The sequence below is a fragment of the Malaclemys terrapin genome, chromosome 5 (assembly GCF_027887155.1).
Source record: "Malaclemys terrapin pileata isolate rMalTer1 chromosome 5, rMalTer1.hap1, whole genome shotgun sequence".
In the NCBI taxonomy this organism is placed as follows: domain Eukaryota; kingdom Metazoa; phylum Chordata; order Testudines; family Emydidae; genus Malaclemys; species Malaclemys terrapin.
In genome coordinates this window covers 127487604-127508301 of record NC_071509.1, presented here as the reverse complement: position 1 = coordinate 127508301, position 20698 = coordinate 127487604, and the positions used below count along the sequence as shown (strand labels likewise).

General features: G+C 43.2%; 1 protein-coding gene across 3 annotated transcripts in view; it reads right to left on the bottom strand.

Annotated features, from left to right (window-relative positions):
* Positions 1-20184, bottom strand: part of HNRNPD (heterogeneous nuclear ribonucleoprotein D) — a 23155-nt gene extending 2971 nt beyond the window's left edge. For 2 of the 3 annotated variants that reach the window (XR_008445044.1, XM_054029490.1), the window contains exons 1-7: positions 19786-20184; positions 17092-17148; positions 9663-9831; positions 7592-7753; positions 6399-6530; positions 5059-5158; positions 4817-4963 (exon numbers count right to left, since the gene is read on the bottom strand). Coding sequence is in view for 2 of the 3 variants with exons in the window: in XM_054029490.1 (XP_053885465.1) it covers positions 4817-4963; positions 5059-5158; positions 6399-6530; positions 7592-7753; positions 9663-9831; positions 17092-17148; positions 19786-20003 (985 nt within the window). In the remaining variant the exon portion in view is untranslated. The remainder of the gene's footprint in view (positions 1-4816; positions 4964-5058; positions 5159-6398; positions 6531-7591; positions 7754-9662; positions 9832-17091; positions 17149-19785) is intronic. The other variant, XM_054029491.1, reaches the window with a different exon arrangement.
* Positions 20185-20698: the final 514 nt, after the last annotated feature.

Below are 20698 nucleotides of genomic sequence, written 5' to 3'. Positions count from 1 at the left end.
GCTAGCAATGCTCCTACTTGTACAGCCCAAAATGCCGTTAGCCTTCTTGGCAACAAGAGCACACTGTTGACTCATATCCAGCTTCTTGTTCACAGGAACCCCTAGGTCAGGGGCGGGCAAACTTTTTGGCCTGAGGGCCGCATCGGGTTTCGTAAATTGTATGGTGGGCCGGTTAAGGGAGGGGGTCATGGGCCCCCCCAGGATCCCTGCCCCATCCACACACACCCCGCTCCCTGTCCCGACTGCCCCAGACCCTCACCACCCCATCCAACCCCTCTTCTCATTCCTGACGGCCCCCCTAGGGACCTCTGCCCCATCCAACCACCCCTTCTCCCTGTCCCGACTGCCCATGGAACCCCTGTCCCTGCCTGCCCCCTTGCCGCCCCATCCAACCCCCCCCCTCCTTCCTGACTGCCCCCCTGAAACCCCTGCCCCCATTCATCCCTGTTTCCCCCCCGACCACCATCCACACCCCTGTCCCCTGACCACCATCCCAAACTCCCCTGCCCTCTATCCAACCCCCCCTGCTCCCTCCCTGTCCCCTTACAGCGCTGCCTGGAGCACTGGTGGTTGGCTGCGCTACAGCTGCGCCGCCCGGCTGGTGCTGGGCCCCACTGCCGCCGCCACCACGCAGCACAGAGCACCGGGTCAGGCCGGGCTCTGCAGCTGCGCTGCCGCAGGAGCTCACAGCCCCGCCACCCAGAGCATTGCGCCGGCAGCGGAGCGAGCGAGCTGAGGCTGTGGGGGAGGTGGGACAGCTTGATACCGGCTGCCAACTAGATATGGAGCCATTGATCACTACCTGTTGAGCCTGACGATCTAGCCAGCTCTATCCACCTTATAGTCCAATACCACATGCATTTTCAGTAGGGAGCAACACACGAATGAAGCAGTCAACCTTTCTATTTAAATTGCTTCCCTTTGCAAAGATCAGAAGTTTTCTTTTTGATCTGAACTTCAGGCACAGCTTCTTATCCCATTTCTTATCAGCCAGAAATGGGAAAGTAGCTCACTCCCAAAGACCTTAAACTAGATTTGATACAAGCCAAAGGCGAGTCATCCACATAGTCACTCTCATCTAGCAGTTGTGTGTGCTGAACATTAAGCAGGATGATGCTAGAATGTTACCTTCGTGGAATAAAGGGATCCATGAACACCCACCCAAAATCATTCTTTAAGATCTTTGATAGGACAGAGAAGTTACTTACCAGTAACTGCTATTCTTCAAGAATCACCACTATGCATTCACACTCGTGGGATATGGCACCTATGACACTGAGTTGTGGAACTGCCTTGAAAAGCAGTGTATATTGAGGGGATAACACAAGAGATCTCAGGTCAGTGACAGTTGTCACCCTAACTCTAGAGAAGTGCACCGCCTCAGTTTCTTCTCTTAAAGGACACAGTTCTGAAGTTACACAGAACTCTGAGGCAGAGGGAAAGGCAGCAGGTAGTGTGAATGCACAGAGATAACTCTCAAAGAACAACAGAGGGTCTTGTGGCACCTTTGAGACTAACAGAAGTATTGGGAGCATAAGCTTTCATGGGTAAGAACCTCACTTCTTCAGATGCAAGTCTCAAAGAACAGTTACTAGTAAGTATCCTCTCTCTTCTTGTAGGACCTGTGCACATTCCCACTTGTGGGATTAGAAAGAAGTGCTGTACCAGGTAAACAGTGGTCAAGGAGTTCTAAGCTAAATAGGATAGCAGTGCTACAGAACAAATTGGGCATCACAGCATAATGCTAACTTTAAGGAGCAGAACCTAGTGGAAGCGTGCACCAAAGTCCACTTTGCAAACCTCCACTAGAGGAGCATGTCTAAGGTCTAGCACTGATATTACAGTGGCTACCATGGTATTGGTTTTTAAAATCAGGAAACATTAACTTCCTAGCTAAGATGCAGCAATGTTTTCTACAGCTGCTAATCCAGTGTGAAAGTCTGGCTGGTGATGGGTTCTCCCTGGCATCTCCCCCCATATGTTACAAAAAAATCGAATAGGTTAAGAGCTTAGTGTTTTCCAGGTAAAAAGAGAGCACCCCCCCTTCTGCATCTAGGCCATGCCTCCCCTGGATGGAAGTGATGTCTCAACAAGACTGCCAGGAGGGATATGCATTGAGAGAGATGGAAATCAGAGACCCAAGGCATGAAGCTGGGATGGGGCCTAGCTGACCACAGTACAAGGTGGAGCAGCCACCAAAACACTAAGCAGACATATTTGCTATCAAGAAAGTAGTTTAGACGGATAGATGCTTGAGAGAGGCTTGAGCAGGGGATTCTCAAACTGGGGGTCAGGACCCCTCAGGGGGTCATGAGGTTATTACATGGGGGGGTCGCGAGCTGTCAGCCTCTACCCCAAACACCACATTGCCTCCAGCATTTATAATGAATTTTTTTTAAAATTGGGGGGGGGGGGGGTCGGGTCACACTCTGAGTCTTGCTATGTGAAAGGGGTCACCAGTATGAAAGTTTGAGAGCCACTGAGCAAAAGTCCCATAAGGAAGGCCCATTAGCTTCATTAGGAAAAGATTTAAGTTCCATGAGGGCAGAGACTCCCTAATGGGGGGAGGGAAGAAGGGGTGAATGCATTTACCATGCCCTTAAGGAACCTGGAGACTGTAGGGTTTGTCCTTAATACAAATGAGGCAGATGACAAGAGCCCACAGGTAAGGTTAAGAAAGGCAACCTTGACAGGGGGTTAGATGATGGGGAGAAGACACAGAAAATTACACTAGGGTCATAGGAACAACAAGAGGGAAATCAGAATCTGCTCATTCTAATAGATATCTATACACAAATGCAAGTACAGGTATTAGTACATAAGCAAAATTACTCAACTGGCATCAGAGGCCTGGGGGATAAATCTCATGACTGGAATACTGCTATTGAGGGGTATAGCTTGTTCAAGAAGAACAAGCAGGGGAAAAGGGAGGAGGTATTGCATTATACATCAGAACATATACACTTGTTGTGAGGTGCAGGAGGTTAGAGGCAGACCAGTTGGAAGTCTCTGGGTAAAAATAAAGGGGGTGGGGAAAGGAAATAGGGATCAAATTAGGAAGGGGAGGTGGATTAGGCATTTCAAGAACAGAAATATCCAAAACAACACACCTGCTAGTAATGGAGGACTAACTACCCAGACATTTATTGAAAAAATAATACCGCAAACCACAAAATTTCCAGTAAGTTTTTGCAATCTATTGGGGAAAACTTTTTGTTTCAGAAAGTAGAGGCAGTAACCGGGGAAACAGCCATTTTAGACTTGGATTGTGACCTACAAGGAGGAACTGGTTGCAAATCTGAAGGTGGAAGGCAACTTGGGTGAAAGTGATGAAATGACAGATTTCACGATTCTAAGAAATGGAAGAAGTGAGCACAGCAGGACAAGGACAAAGGATGTCAAAAAAGCAGGCTAAAAAACTCTGAACTTCACTCTTCTGATGGTTAGAAACCTGTGTCTAATTACAAGCCTAAACTTATTGATGGCCAGTTTGTATCCACTTGTTCTTTTGCGGGAAAGCAAGCATTAGGGTGGCTAGTAGTGTCAACAAGTGGACCCCATTCCAACAAAGATGGAAGCAGTTATGGGGACTTAAACTGCAAGGAGTCCAAGTTAATTGATGCTGGAGCATCCAGCTCCAGAGGAGTGTGCAGAAGAGGTGACAGTGGTGCTCAACAATCTTCAAGTGACTCATGAGTCAGAGTACAAAAAAAGAGAAACTATCTTGGCAATGGTGCCAAGCATGGAACAGGTACTGAGGTTGGCACCTCCTGAGTTAGTGACAAGGCTATTGAGGTCTTGGTAGAAGGCACTGATCTTGTCTTCAGTGCCACTTTGGATGTATTCAATGCTAAATGAGGGATTTGCTCCTAGTAGAGCACAGAGGAAATTATAACCTTGAATCTATGGTAGAACATGGCATTAAGGCTGGAGTGGCACAGTGCATCTTGGCTCCAACATCTTGGCTCCAATGTCAGAGGATCTCAGCACAGAGGCTGGTCTTGGTAGCCTTCATGGGCCCATCAAGATATCAGGCTGTAGGCAGTGAGAAGCCAGATGAGCTTGGAACCTCACGTCTCCCACATCTGGTGCATGAAGTGAATGTGCAACAGACCATACTCTGGCTTTACCAAATGGGTTTCACCCAGGCACAGGAGGCACCAAAAGTGGGTACAAATCTTAAAGCCCCTGCGGGGATTAGGGCCCAACACAGTCACAATAAAGGCTAAGGAAAGGGTAATCTACACGGAACTAACCTATACCACACTAAAAGCTAGTAAAGAAAGATTGAGGGTAGGCTAAGTGAAGATTTAGTGTGAGGACACAAAAGCAAGTTCCGTTTGCTCTCTGTGGTGACAGATAATTGGAGGCAACTGGGAGGTTGCACTCCCTATAAAATAGGGCGAGCTCTCTTGTGAATCTTCCAATGGGCACAGCTTTTCAAGGCGTTTCACAGTTCAACACCAGAGGTGGCATATAACAGAAGGGGGAATGTACAGAAGTCGTCAAAATGAAGGGATAGTCACTGAAAAAACCTGCATATCCCATGTGCATACCAGCAACACATATGGTCGACTGCTGCCATGAGTACTAAAGGTCAATAACTCAAGATCAAGCCAAAAAACAGGTTTCTATGAGATCAGGGGAGTGAGCACAGGTATGGATACATTTTAGATTCCGGCTTCCAAGAGATTAAACACTAAACAAGATTTAAAATACCCATGTAGGGTACTTCAAGTCATCTGACATCCCTTCTCACTGTACAAGTTTAAAACAGAAGTCAGATAACACTTTATATAGAAAGCTCAGTACTTACTGCTATAGTCACCATATCCATAGTAGTTGTTGTAACCAGTGTAGTCATATCCTCCATAGCCACCGTACCCTGGGCTGTTGTAGCCATAGTTGCCATATCCCTGATTCCAGTAGTTGCTATATCCCTGGTTCCAGTTTTGACTGGGGCCTGAAGCACAGTAGTAAATTGCCAAAAAATTAGAATACTGAAAGAATATAGACACCTTTCTAAAATGAGTAAAAAAAAGTTAAGCACAAACTTACCACCACCTCTTCCACGGGCTCTCCCAACAAATCCTCCTCTACTCCCCCATTGCTGTTGCTGCTGATACTGTTCCTTTGACATGGCTACTTTTATTTCACACTAGAAGACCAAAAGTTAAAATCAAACCTAATTGGAAAAAAAGCAGTCTTTAAAGTAATTTATAGCCAACTGATTGTAAGTTAGTACTTTAGTTAATAGATGAACGTAGAATAAAAAAATAGTCACACTGGAGACTTATGAAAAACAACAAATAACGTCAACCTAAACAGTTACCTACTCTAGTTCATAGCGTGTGAACATTCAGTGACAAACTGTTTAATCACTTCTGGTATAGACACTAATTCTTAAAGGAATTGTTTAGATTAAATTTTATTTCTATACTTCAGTTTTTCCATCTGGTTTACAAATTGTATAGCCTTAGAAAGTTTGGACCAGATTTGAATTATGAAAGCATCAGTAGTTTTACTCAATTACGTTTTGAAAGCTCAACTCAGCTGTCAGTATATAAACAGTCATGTAAAACTTAAGCTTTCATTTTTACATTATTTTTGCTATTGGCCATACTTACACAAGTGATGCAATTTCTGAACTATATAGTCCAGGATATGCTAATAAGCACGTTTCCATTTTGCTTTAGTACCAGTTTAAGACAATTTTCACTGGTTTATATTCCACTTAAGTATTTTACTAACAAGAAAGCATTTCCAAGTGGTTGAAGAGTTAAACTAGGATGCAAGTATGATATTGATTCAAAGAAACAATCCATTCCAAAATTATAGATAACATATATGTGGTAGAAGAGGGCAAAGAAGGCTGTGGAAGGGAGAGATTCCAAGGTTCTTAAAGGAGGTTGTAGTGGGCCCTGAAGGGGATGAAATGTAAGTCTCACGGGGCGGGGGGGGGGGGGGGGGGGGGGGGGGGGGGGGGGAGGAGAGAAGGTTTGTGCACTGAGCCCTACCAGTGGGAATTCAGGGCTTTGGGGATAAATGAGTGTGCTGTTGCCATATCCCTGAATGAAAAGGATGATAAAGTGTCTAAGGCCACAAACTTGTTGGAAGCAAGAGTGGCATAGGGTCCAGAGTCTCTGTTCCAGAGGAAGACATGAACAATGGTTCCCAACATGCATCAAAAAATCTAGGCACACTTGGTGCTTACATAATAAAACATTGATGAGCTAAAATACTTTGTTATAGCTAGACCATACATGTCCAGACCATACATGTCCAGGATACTATCACAAATAAAATGGAGGCAGCTCTTAATGTATTCCATACACAGGAACTTATTTGCTCTGTTACAACAAGCAATTTAAAATTCCTCTAGTAAGACTTTAACATACTTTACTAAGACCGACGTTGTGGTATTTTTTTTCCATTATTTTCTTCACTGGTTCCTCATCCTTGAAAGTAATAAAGCAGAATCCACGCCTTTTGTTGGTTTTGTTGTCCATGGGAAGCTCTATAGATTCCACCTGGTGAAAACAAATTAGCATATTTCAATGTCATTCTTACCAAACAACCCTCCGTACTTTACTATGTTTAAAATCAGATAATCACAAAGTTACATCTGCATAGCTCATATTATTTAACTGAACTTATTTAACCAATATGTGCAGGTAGCAAGTTTCCATGCACAGGCATTTTGCTCTCACCATACATGGAAACTGTAAGTAATATATACCTATATATTTCATGTTCACATTCAAATTTAAGTTACATGTTTAAAGAGTATTCAATAATTACATCAGCATGATTTGCTTCACAGTATTTTTCAGTCAAGTATTCCTAATTTCCAGGAAATGTAGTTCCAGTTTCATGGCACCTATATTACCAATCCTGGCACTAAAACCATGTTACAAGAACAATTTTAGATCCTGAGTTTAAGAACTTGACTGCAAATATACCAATGTAAGTAAGGAAATGTCCAACATATCTCCTTACCCAAGTTACAAAGTAGATTTCAATTTAACACAGACCAGTTAAGGTCCACAGTACATTACGAAGTGGAACTACATTTGTAATCAGGGTAGAGCACAACCAGTTGGTGACCAGGTTTCTTGACCGTTGTGTTGACGTGGGCTGAAAGATTCATGTTAGCAGGATTTGCCAGGTCAGTGGGGAATAGGCAGCCATTTAAGCCAGCTTTATAGAATTTATGGAGATTCACCAGCACAAAAGATACTTTTGCCTACATTTACCCTGAAGATAAAGTTAGAAAATAAAGCAGAAGTATTTTACTCCCCTTTCAAAAAAAAAAAAAAAAAAAAAAAAAAGGTCTTAGCCCACTGGGTGAAGAGGATTTTCAAGGCAAATCTGAAATGCTTTAGAAACCAAGATTAGATTTCCACTTAGTCTAAAAAATTTCAAACACTCTGTAGTTAGGTCTAGAGTATACACTGGCCAGGCAAATGATGTGAAGCCTCAACATTTTAAAACCATGCTTTAAAGCAGTACCACCACTGTCAAAGTTAGAATGTTTCAATGTCAGAAGCTACTCAAAATAGAACTAGATTAAACAGCTTTTATCACATACCTCACCAAAACCTCCAAAATACTCCCTTATTTTCTCCTCAGGCGTATCTGGAGATAGTCCACCAACAAAAATCTTTTTAACAGGTTCTTTTGTTTTCATGGCTTTAGCTCTTTTCGGATCAATCACTTTTCCATTCAGTTTATGTTCTTTTTGGTCCATGACCTATAAAATTTGAAGTTAACAACATTTTGACTTTTCAAACTAACTAAATACTTTACTGCAGTTTTTGATAAAGATGCTAAAGACACAGCATTAACTAAAGATGGGCATAAACTGAGCACTTTTATAATTGCACAATCGAGTAACAGATCTGCAATATTGGCCAATATACACTATGTGTTTCCTCCACAAACTCTAAATCTAAGCACTTATCACTTTGGAGCCGAGTGCCATAAAAGAAAGTCAAGGACACAGTATTCAAAGAAGGCACCCTAAAAGAAAGTTTGAAAAAGATCAAACCGCTTTACAGTTTGCGAACTACCATCTGTTTAGACCAGGTAAGCTCCAATATTCTTGCCAAGCACCGGTTCCACAGTACTGGATATCCAAGGTCCTTTGTTTTTTATATTGTTATAAATTTCCCAAAACTTGATCAGTTTTATTACAAAAAATTAAAAATGGGTGAAAACTGGTGCAAAAAGTTGACTTCCATTTTTTGGGTAAATTTGAGGGTAAACATCGTGGGACCAGGTAGGCAACAAACAGAGAAAAGTAAGAGTATTGAAAGAGTGCAAAAACAGTTTAATACTGTGGTTTATTTCAGGAACAGTGCATTAATAGCACATATGCATGTGCATATATTTTCCACAACATTAAATTACATTGCTTTAACAGAACCTCACATTTAGAGTTAGACTAATTTATTATCATTTGCGGTGTAGTTGTAGCCATGTTAGTCCCAGGATGTTAAGAGAGAAGTGCTAATACACAGAGAAGCTCAAAAGCTTGTCTTACAGCAACAGAAGCTGGCCAAATAAAAGATGTTACCTCACTAACCTTGTCTTTTTAATTTATTATTAACAAACACATCTACCTAACAATGTATTGGATTTTCTTAACAGTCGTATTTTCAGGTACTTGAATGATCCAATATTCAGGTGAAAATTGGTACACCTCTACCCCGATATAACACGAATTCAGATATAACGTGGTAAAGCAGCGGTCCGGGAGGGCGGGGCTATGCACTCCGTCAGATCAAAGCAAGTTCAATATAACGCGGTTTCACCTATAACGCGGTAAGATTTTTTGGCTCCTGAGGACAGCGTTATATCGGGGTAGAGGTGTATAAACCAAATAGCTTTTGTAAAACCCAGGAATTTTTTAGTAAAAACCAGAAATGAAGGGCCTTATGGATATCTAAGGTTTTTTCAATAGCATTTAATACTGTAGTGTCTGAGGTATTGTCTACACTTCAAAATTATGTCCACCTAACTTACACTGGCATACAGCGACTGCAGTTATTAAATCGCTTATGCGTGCACACACTTGGCTCCGTGTGTCAGCAGTGTGTCCCCTCACCAGGAGCGTTGTAACAATTCTATTGTCAGTGTAGGGCATTGTGGGATGGCTCCTGAAAGCCAGTAACAGTTGAGGTAAGCAATGCAGTGTCTACACTGACACTGCATCAAACTTAATTACATCGACTGTTACTCTACACTGCTTGGGGAGGTGGTGTTACTAAATCGGCGTAGAGAGGCACTTACGTTGGTGGGCACCAAATGGAAGTGAAGACACTTCCATAGCTAGGTCAATGTAAAGGAGATTACATCAAGCTACCACTGTAGTGTACACAAGGACCAAGGCCTGACATGCTGAGAGAGATTTCCTTGCAGTGAAGGACATGAGACCATGCTTCAAGAAATGTTGTTCATTGCCAATGAGTTGGACAGGTCAGCTACATGGTTAAAGTAAAAGCATTTCAAAAAGCAGCCTCTGGAAAAATATTGCTTCTCAAAGCTGTATCTTTTTAATAGATCACGTAGACAAGATGCACACACGAACCTTATTACTGAGTTTCTTTACTGTTCATTTAAAGATTAAATGAATTAATTAGATTAGAGAATAACACTACCTTATCTACACTCTCAGACTCTTTAAAAAGTACAAAGCCAAAACCCCTTGATCGCCCTGTGATAGGATCTAACTTCAGAGTGCAGTCTACGACTTCACCAAATTTGGAGAAGTAGTCCTTCAGATCTTTCTTTGTAGTGTCCCAGCTAAGGCCTCCAATGAACATTTTCCTGTAAAGACAAGATTATTAATTTGTTAATATCTGTTCTAAAATTTGACATACAGGATTTTTTTCCCCATCAAAGCTCATTTTTCCAATTAGGGAACTTTGGTAGGATACTATTAGCAATACCCCTTTATATATCTGATCATCCCTCTACATTTCAGAAAGTGGTCCTGGTCAAATTTGTCACAAGTGCAAATATGCCCTGAAAAATCTATGTAAAAGTGACATTCTGAGTTCCATATTTGTGTCCGTCATTTATTTAGTTTACAAATAAGACTTATTAAGCTGCCAGCCCTACAAACTCAATGTGGGGGCTGAGAAGACAACGATGATTCTTCCTACTTCACATCACCACCACTAAAGATCCTTCGAGCCACATTCTGTTTTCAATTGCACTCAGCCTCACAGGGGATCAAATGTTGATTAAGTTGTCGTTATTCCATAGTTACTTTTCAAAGTAAATACACAAAATAAGTGCAGATTACCCACTGAGCCGTATATGCCAGTCTGGGCTGGACAGGCACAAATATGTCTGGTTTGCCACGACTTAAGTTCCTAGACAAAAACTACCAGGTTGGGGACAAATTACTCTACTCACACAGAAGGGAAGTAACCTGGAATCTGGGCTTTTGTATTTCTCTCAGTGTTTAAATATGTTTGATGAGCAGTGAAAATACCCAGATCTACCTTATTTTTGCCACTGTGAGGATTCCCTTTGGCTACATAGGATATTAGATGAACACTACACTTATCTCCCCCCATCCTGCTATTTTAAAATTAATTTAAAGTTAGATGTTTGAATTTAAAAGATTTTAACTATGTACACATTTAAAAGTGAATTTCACTTGCGATCCATCTTAAGGACTCAAAGTTTAAATTGGCTATTAAAATGATTTTCAAGTGTTGGAATGGATAATTATGCTATAGCATTTTAAATTAATTTTAAAATAGCAGGATGGGGGGAGATAAGTTAATTTTGTAATAAAGTTATTGAATTATTGATATAGAAATACACTGTATGAAATGCTCCATTTAAAATAGGTTAAATATGGGAAGCCTTGAGAAAAATTCACTAATGACATGAGCTTGATGCTGTTGGTACTACCCAGCCCAGTCACTAATGTTATTTGGGTAGGCAAGAGCTCATGTCAATCTACCCAGCAAAATCAACCAACTTCCAACTCAAGTGCTAATAGCCATCTATTGCAGGATTTGATACTGCTGCGCATCATTGTAGTATCTAAGAATCTTCCACTTAAAATCAACAGCAACAATAAATCCCCTAGTGGACTTCTTGGGGGCTATGGCTCCTGTCCCTTGGTGTAAAAACTGCTTGTGTTAAGTTTTGGGTTGTTTGTTTTGTTTTTATTTTTATTTGTAAAGATTATTAATTTTATTTTTAAAATAGGAATTTAGTGGTAGTGCTGGATGTCTGTGTTTGTCATAACACTCATGCCCAGACCCAAGTGCCCCATCAAGTCCTTTCTCTTCAAAAGTATGAGGAAACAGAGAGACTTTACAATGTGCCTCAAAAGCCAGGCTCTCTCTATCAGCCAAACTGGGAGATGAGTACCACCACAACCAGCTTGAGCCCCTGAACTGATCTTAACTGTGGTGATTCACAGGTGGTATCTGGTAGGAATACAACTGGAACAGTTCACAGGATTTATCTTAAAAAAAAGATAGTACATTATTCCCACCAGCCAAAGTCCAGGAAATTTTGTATTTGTAAAAATTATCCCAGTTACACAACATTGGGTTTTAGAAGTGGCAACTTGCATGTTGAAGTTTCAGAGAATATAAACCTTTTTTTGTTTGTTTGTTTGTTTTAAAAACACACATGCTGAGTACCCACACTACCAACTGAAGTCAATGGGAGCTAAAGGTGTTTAGTATCTCCGGGGGAAATGAAGCCTTAATAAACCCAAATGTTAAAGTTGAGTGGAATTAGACAGCACCACAGAGTTTAAAAGACCTTATGCTAGCTATGGAATGGACTTCTGTATATAACCACCCTGCTGTACAGTGGGTAGCCAGTAACGTACATAGTGGCCTGTGATGCAGTAATGTAAGAATGGAACAATTTCATAAGACTAATAAGGCAGAAAAGCCTTCACTGCCAATGAAAGAGCCTGCAGGAATATATTTTATAGGTACAATAAATAAGGTTAAGATTTTGTCATGGTTATTTTTAGTAAAAGCCACAGACACGTCATGGACAACAAACAAAAATCCACAGAAGCTGTGACCTGTCTGTAACTTTTGCTGCTGTGGCTTCATGGTTTCCCCCACCACCATGGTGGCTGGGAGCTGTGGGGTGACCATATTTCCCAAAGAGAAAACAGAACACCCCCAGCAAGTCACCCGACGCATCCCACCTGGCGCGTGCACGAGGCTGTTGCCTGTTGCTGGAACCCTGAGGAGGGCTTCCTCAGGAGTCTGTCACCTGTCACTAGAACACTGCAGGGGGCCCCCTATTGCCTGTCACTGCTGTCACCTGTTGCTGGAACCCTGCCACGGCCCCGCTGGCTGTCAGCTCCAGAGTCCAATAACCCCTGAGGCTGAAGCAGAGAATGTCATGGGGGTTTCTGGAAATCACTGCTTCCCTGACTTCTATGACCACCGTAATATAAAGGTAGCCTTAATAATGAACAATGTTAGCAATATGGCCTCTGGAAAAGTGAAATCTCTTCAGAAGGGCACTGTCTAGAGAAAAATTCAGTATCAAACCAACTCACTAACGTACACAACACAAATTCTCTGGATGTGCTGAATAAAGCCAACTGACAACATGTGACCAATGAACAAGGAAGAATCAACCCCCCCCCCCCCCCCCCCCCCCCCCAAAAAAAACCCTTCAAAATACCTTTAGGAAGAATGACAGTATCAATAGTTTCCTCAGTGCAGAGCATTTCCTATGTAATCAGTATGGCCCTACCAAATGCACAGTCCATTTTGGTCAATTTCATGTTCATAAGATTTTAAAAATAATAAATATCATGATTTCAGCTATTTAAATCTGAAATATCAGTGTTGTAATTGGAGGAGTCCTGAGCCAAAAAGGAGTTTGGGGGGGGGTCACAATGTTATTGTGAGTGAGAGCGGTGGCTGCTGGCCAGGTGCCCAGCTCTGAAGGCAGCGCCACCACCAGCAGCAGCACAGAAGTAAGTATGGCATGGTATGGCATTGCCACCTTTACTTCAGCACTGCTGCCTGCAGAACTGGGTCCTCAGTCAGCAGCCGCCACTATCAGGCCGCCCAGTTCGGAAGGCAGCAGTGCAGAAGTGAGGGTGGCATGGTATTGCCACACTTAGTTCTGGGTTGCTGCTGGCAGGGCGCTGCCTTCAGAACTGGGCAGCTGGCCAACAGCCGCCGCTCTCCAGCCACCCAGCTCTGAAGGCAGCGCAGAAGTATGGGTAGCAATACCACGACCCCCATAAAGTAACCTTGCAACTCAGCTGCAACACCCTTTTGGGTGAGGACCCCCCAATCTGAGAAATGCTGGTCTCCCCCATGAAATCTGTATAGTATAGGGAAAAGCACACAAAAGAGCAGATTTCATGGGCCGTGACGAGTTTTTCCATGGTCGTGAATTTGGTAGGGCCCTAGTAATCAGCTTGTGGTTTGGTGTTACCAATCCTCTGTAGAAACATCACCTCTTCCTACATAAAGCAACAGAAAGTCCTGTGGCACCTTTAAGACTAACAGATGTATTAGAGCATAAGCTTTCGTGGGTGAATACCCACAGACATGCGTCTGATGAAGTGGGTATTCACCCACGAAAGCTTATGCTCCAATACATCTGTTAGTCTTAAAGATGCCACAGGACTCTCTGTTGCTTTTTACAGATCCAGACTAACACGGCTACCCCGCTGATACTCTCTTCCTACATAGTCACTAATTCCCAAGAAATGCACCCTCACAGTAGTGGTTAAGTGGATAACATGAGGCATACTCAGAGACCTTGACTACAAATCAAGACTATACTCTGAATTTAGACTTCATGAGCTTGAAATGAGAAAGACATAACAACAAGGATTTTTGGCCAGCCAATTCACTTGGGTGCAAACCACTGCAGCCAATCACTGTGGAATGTAAATGCATCCCATAAACTTTCAGATTGCAGAAGCAGCATTTACAGGGCAGAGAGGAAGCCATGTCTCTCCAGCTCTCAGAAGAAGGGTTACAATGTCATGAAACCTTTACAGAGAAGAGATCCCGGAAACATCCCAGAAAACATAAGGATTAGAGACTCAAAGCTGTACAGAAGTGGAAAAAAAGGCAGAAAATATGGAGCAAATAACTGAAAAAAGGGGTGGGGGGAAGACGAGACAGAGCTAAGAAGGTGACGGGTCTACCTTTAAAGGCTGAGTTTATGACTGTCAATCAGTAGCCAAATAATTCAGAACATACCCTAGAGTTTTGGTGTCTGAGTAAGAAAAGCATAGTCATTGAGGCGCTAAGTTTACAAACCAAGATTTCTAACATATACAGGCAAATAGGTAAGAAGATAATAAGTTTACATGATTACACCACATGACAAAGTGTAAGCAAGCCTTAATCAAAATATTTCAGCATACATAGCAGCCATTGAAATCTGATGTGCACGCTATATTTTTGCCAGGGTCTGTTCCTGACCTCTTCTTGGAAGGCGGGTTTTTCTTTTTTAAAGATTAATCACTTCTGACTAGTGGAGACTTATACATTTAAAGATGCTGGAAGGGAAATCAGTTTTTGGTCTCTACTCCCACCTCAACAACAGGTGCGTCTGTGGTACCTGGCAGGTTCAGTCTCTGCTACTCTAACTTCACCAACCCCAGCTTTTCCCCTTGGATCATTCTCCCATATGAATATATCCACAATGCTTGCTTCTGCTGTTGCCCTGATCTTGCCCAAGCAGTAATGCGAAGATGACATGCTACTTGAGCGTTTCCGTGCTGCATACAAGGTTTTGAGTATCAGCAGAACTGATGACTCTTGTTAAAGGAGCAGTCAACCTGGGAAAAAATAATCTCAGGAAGTCTTTAAACCTACTAGTTATTTGGAATGTCTAATTTACGTAAAAAAGTTAGAGAACACACATTTTTTTGATTAGACGACTTGGTGCATCTGACAGTACTAGTTTATGGACTATTTCTCCTCTGTGTGCTCCTGCTGAAAAAAAGGCAGCTGTGTAAATGGGGGAGCAGAAGAGCCCTTCTGAAGTTTTATTTTTACTTGCTCTTTAAAGGAAATTCTATCTGGAAGTGAAATTTTGGGAATGTAGTGAATTTCAAAATTTGAAGTTTACAAGCTCCCTTTAATTGTACCTACAGACTTGGTAAAACAATACTTCATCAGTTTACAACCAGATGACATTTGGAAGGTTACTTTCACAATTGCAAAAGCTTAAAACTAAAGCCAGATCTATACTATAAACTTTTGCCAGAACAGCTATGGTGGTGAGAGATTTGATTTGAGAGTGACACACAACTATACTGGCAAAACTGCACTTTTGGACCTATAACTAATTTTGCTCAGGGGAAGTGGAGCACTGGAATAATTTTACCAACAAAGCCTTCCATGTGTAGAACTGGCTTAGAGGAAAGCTTAAATTCTGCAGAAACTGTTGGTACTTGGGTCCTCCTCTGATAGGCCTGTCAGGAAATTTCCTACTAGACAATGACATGTGGATTTTTTCAAGTCCACAGTTAAAGTTCTGGGAGACTAGATCAACAACATCCTGAAGCTCGTTAGCTGAGGGAATTAATGCAATGTTACAGTGCAAGCATTACCTGGTATGTTCTGACACCATTCAGAAAAGTTACTCTTAAAGTCTAGGCTGAAAATCACAAAACATCATCCACAACCTAGTCCCAACCCTCAACTGAGCGTGCATTAAACAGCAAGGACATGGCAGAAATAACAGTTGTTTTAAGTTATAAAAATCAAAACTAAGTCAAAAGGAAAACAGGAATGTAAATATTTACTTTGCCAATGCCAAACAAAGTGTTTGGAGTTTTGTTTTGTTTTTTTAAAGGGGAAAAAAATATTGTTTCTGATTTCTCTCCCTGCTCTCAGTCAAGCCATTGTGGAAGCAGGGAAGGAAATCAGGAGGCTTCCAAGCATGTTTGCAGAGGGCGGGAGACAGATCTGCCATAGGGAAGTTATCTTCATCCAATGGGCCTGTCTTCTACTCTACCATTTGACTGGTATGTCACCCCCAGGAGGGAAGGGAGCCATTCCAAATTAGAAAACTGAGTTAATTGAAGCCCCTCTGAACTAGGGTTTGATGGTACTTAAGAGAAAAGTATGTTGCTGCAGAGTCTAACTGTACTGGAGATCACAAACATATTTAGGACTACACTTCAATGAATCCTGGTCTATTGTCTTGTGTACAGAAACAGAAAGAATACTGGCAACTGTAACAGAAGGGCGTTCTTCACTGTAATCTCAGTGCCTAATCTAAAAAGATCAGCATATTTAACATTTCTGGAAGGTATACTTATCAAACTGTTTACTTTGAAGGTACTTTGGATGCATTTAATTTCAATTACTAGTTAAAGGTAAACTGTAATGAGATACTTAGTAATATTTAGCATAATATAAGGTTTGCTAATTCAAGGCAAGCTTTAAAATGTAATGTTAGTTAAAAATTTTAACGGTAAAATGTCTCATCTCACACCAAGCATTAGCAGTTGTCTTCAGAAGATTAAGGGCTGACTTCACTAAGAACTTTTTCACATAAGCAATAAAAGACAACCTTTGGTTACAGCAAATTCAGTAAGATTTTTGCCTCTTCCATGAGGATGGCTCTTATAATCCAACACTTTGTACTATTTAAAACAAAAGATTTACTTTCAGTAAACCTCACTTCATTTTACTTGGAAATGAAAGAAAGGTAAATGCATTAGGATGAAAATCAGAAGGACATTATATCCATTTAACAACACTCAGTCAATATTTAAGATATTTCTCCATTAATATAAAAGAACACTAATACAATGCATCTTGTTTGACTAAATGGCAGTTACATAATCATAGAACACAAGCCATTTAAGTAACAATTTTTTAAGCCTATACATTAGACCCTGCACATACAAAATTTTGTAGTTTCGCAGGTCATATATCCTATTATATATTTAAGCAATAACCACCGGGAATTTGTCCTGGGGATTAATAGTTGCCAGTTAGTGGCACAAGCCAGACAGGTGCCCCCCACAATGCTTTTCAATTTATTGCTATCAGAGCCCTTGAGCATTTAGAAATAAATGTAAAGTTTTACCATTCTTCCCGCTGTGGCGCTGCCGCTTCAGAAAGCCATGGGGAGGAGTTTGAATTGCTAGAGAACAACCAACCAATACAGTAACTGATCAAAATTCAATTTTCAGCAATTGTTAGGATTACAATTTTAACTTATTTATACTTTTTATAAACTTTAGAGTAATCACTGTAGCTAGCTATCAAGCACAGATGTTTAAGTGTCTAAACAACTTGAAGATGAGCAAGAGCCCACAGCAGCCATTAAAATGATACCAGCAAAGGGGCCAAAAACATTACAGGGAAAAACAAGCTAAAACAGCAATTAGCACAGTACCATATCAATAGGCTATAGATGGATGTTCACAGCTCAAGACTGCATCTCAGTAATAAATTATGCGCATGCCATAGTATCACACTTGGTAATACAACTAAAAATCTTGCACTTCTGTTATGGTTTAGTTTCTTGATGTTTATATCACCTTCCCAAAGACTAATTTTTTGTTCACCAACTAGAATTATTGGCTAAATTTTTCCAACATCAATGTCTACAGTTAGGTACCTAAACAGAAGTGGCCCGACTTTCCAGAGGTACTGAGTAGATGCTCTTCAACAAGAGCAGCAACGGGCTCCCAGGTCTGAAATATAGGCCACTGATTTACAAGCCTAAATATGGATTTAAAGATTTGTCTTGATTAGGAAAAGTTATGGTTACTTAAGAAGTGTTACCTAACCACAACCAAATCTCAACCACTCAATCCACACAGACCCTAAATCTAGATTTAACTATTGTTTTGAATAGTTTCAGAACTATTGTTTTGAACACTCTTAAGTGTTCTGAACAGTACAAGTTTTGGAGTGCAATTCTATTCTGAAAAGTCGCTAATGGCATTGGTAAGGTTCCATACTACAAGCCCCGTAAAATCAATTAAAAAAAACACAAAATAAAAACTACGTTCTTTTTGGCTTATGTACCATCACCAACAATAAAGATGGTGCAATTAGAATTTAGCAAATACTCCTGTCGAGACACAAGGAGAAATATAAGCCATCTAACTTTTGCTGGGTTGCCTCTGTATGGCTTACAAGTGAAAAAAGCAGTGAATGCTTATTCCAGGCAGCAATGAAAAGCAGATGTGACTGAACGACAGACAACAGATTGGCTAAGTTAAGATGCCATTTCTGTTTCCTAAAAAATGAGAATAAAAGCCTAAAAACAAACAAAAATACTCCAGGCAGAGTTTTTATCCTGAGAAGAGTCAGAATCCATGAAGTCCACTAAAGACTTTGCTGTTGTTATTAACTTTTCCTAGAAGGCACTACAATGATGAGCCGAGCATAAAACCCTAAAATAGGGATTCAATGTATACTTCACACTAGATACTATAATTACCTCCTTTAAAGCTAAAGGCAGCAATAAGTGTGAAAATACCACATTTTGAGATGGGTGAGATCAGGGAAGGGGTTTTCAGAAAAAGGAGATTGGGAGCTGTTGACAGCTCGGTGCAGTTTACCTGGCAGAGTACAAACTAACATGAAGGTGCAGGGAAGATGGGTTAGAGCAGGGGTTCTCAAACTGGGGGTCAGGACCCCTCAGGGGGTCACGAGATTATTACATGGGAGGTCGTGAGCTGTCAGCCTCCACCCTAAACCCCGCTTTGCCTCCAGCATTTATAATAGTGTTAAATATTAAAAAAAAGGTTTTTTTTTTTAAGGGGGGGGGGTGGTCACACTCAGAGGTTTGCTATGTGAAAGGGGTCACCAGTACAAAAGTTTGAGAACCACTGGGTTAGAGGAATACCAACAGTTCACAACAATAGCTGAGAGAGCACATTAAGTAGGAACTCCTGGATTCCATTCTGCCAGTAACTAAGTGTGGGACCCTGAGCAGTCACTTAAACACTGTCAACCTGAGATTAGTTAGTCTTATCACGGTGTCATCCACAATTGCAACAAGACTCAGGTACAGTGGCACTGCATTATCTAACCCTGCTCACAGCAGAACTAGCCGGTAACTGATGCAGTCAATGCACAAAGTAAACTGAAAACCGAAAGTATGCTTGATAGCTGTTCAGTTATAGCAATCTTAGGCGTGATCTGCCAGAGTAAAAAGTCCTCAGACAGAAGTGTGTCTAGGTGCCTTTAGCTGTTGCAGGACGGAAAAGGCCTGCTGTACCTATGGGGTTGAGGATTAGGGGCTCGATCCTCCAACCCATGGAAGAGAAGTTATGGGGAGCACTCGCCTACGGGCAACACCTGACTGAGCGGGAACTGGGAGCGGTTTAGCTAGTCGCTAGCGCAGTTATTGAACTTTCCTAGGGCGGCCCACAGCGTCCCAGCCAGCCTCCACAGGGCCAGTATCGCCTCCCACTTGCAGACACACCAAGCCGCTGTCTGCCTGCACCGCTCTGCGAGGGAACCGGTCGAGCAGGGGCGGTGACAATCGCGCGGCATCTCCCGACGCGGCCCGAGGCGCTTTACTGCCGCCGAGCTGCGGGCGGGGGCGGGGACAGGCAGCCCCGCCACAGGCACGCAGGGATCCCGGGCTCCCGCGCAAACTGCCCCCGGGCTCAGGGTTGGCGGCGGCCGCCGCCGCGGCTGTCACTGCGGGCCTCAGGCCGCCGAGATGTAAACAGCGGGAAACCCCACCGCGCGGCCGGGGGAATGGGGGGGGAACAGGCCGGGAGCCGCCTCCCCGCCCAGAGCGGCCGTTACTCACCCTTCATCCTCCTCGTTCTTGCTCGCGTCTATCTTGGCTCCCTCCGACTCGGCGCCGCCGCCACCGCCGCCGCCACCACCTCCTCCTCCGCCGCCGCCGCCGCCGCCTCCCCCTTCCGCGCCGCCCGCCCCAGCCATCCCCTCCTGCTGCTCCGCCTGCTCCGCCGAGCCGCCTCCGGCTCCGGCCGCCGAGTCCCCCCCGAACTGCTGCTCCGACATGACGCTGCCGCGCCCTACGAGCCGCGGCGAGCACGAGACCGGCGCGCGCGGATGCCCGCTTCCGCCTGCCGGCTAAGACCGCGAGGGCTCGTACTCCAGGCGGCGGACCTAGCTGCTGTGCCTCCTTCTCCCGCTTTAATGGCGCCGCCGCGAACCCCAACGTAAAATGGCGGGCGGAAAGAACGCAGGAAGATCACGTGACGCCGGTCCCTTCTCCAGCCCGCCTTCCTCCCATTGTGTATACACTGGGTCCGTCTCTGCACCACCGAGCGAGAGGAAGGGAGTGGGCAGAGCGGCTCAAGAGCCATAGAGACGACAGAAAGAAAGTAGTCAAAGAGCTACTCTACACCGCCGCCCCCTAGGACCGACTGGCGCTAAGGCGCACTGGGGATGGGGTCCCGTGAGGCAGAGGCGCCAGCGAGCCCCTGCGCCCGGTGACAACGGATCTGCAGGGGAGCAGCTGCCCTGGCTAAGGCAGCTCGGGCGGCAGTGAGCAGAGGTGCCGGGGGAAGCTTTACTCCCCTTCCCTGAGCTACCTGGTAGAGTCGCAGTGCAGGGCCGCCCTATCTACACACTGGGCGGAGTCCAGCAGACCCCCACCAGGCCTGGGCGGCCCTAGGCTGACCAGACAGCAAGTGGGGTAATAGGAGCCTATGTAAGGAAAAAAAAACCCAATATCAGGGCGGTCCCTATAA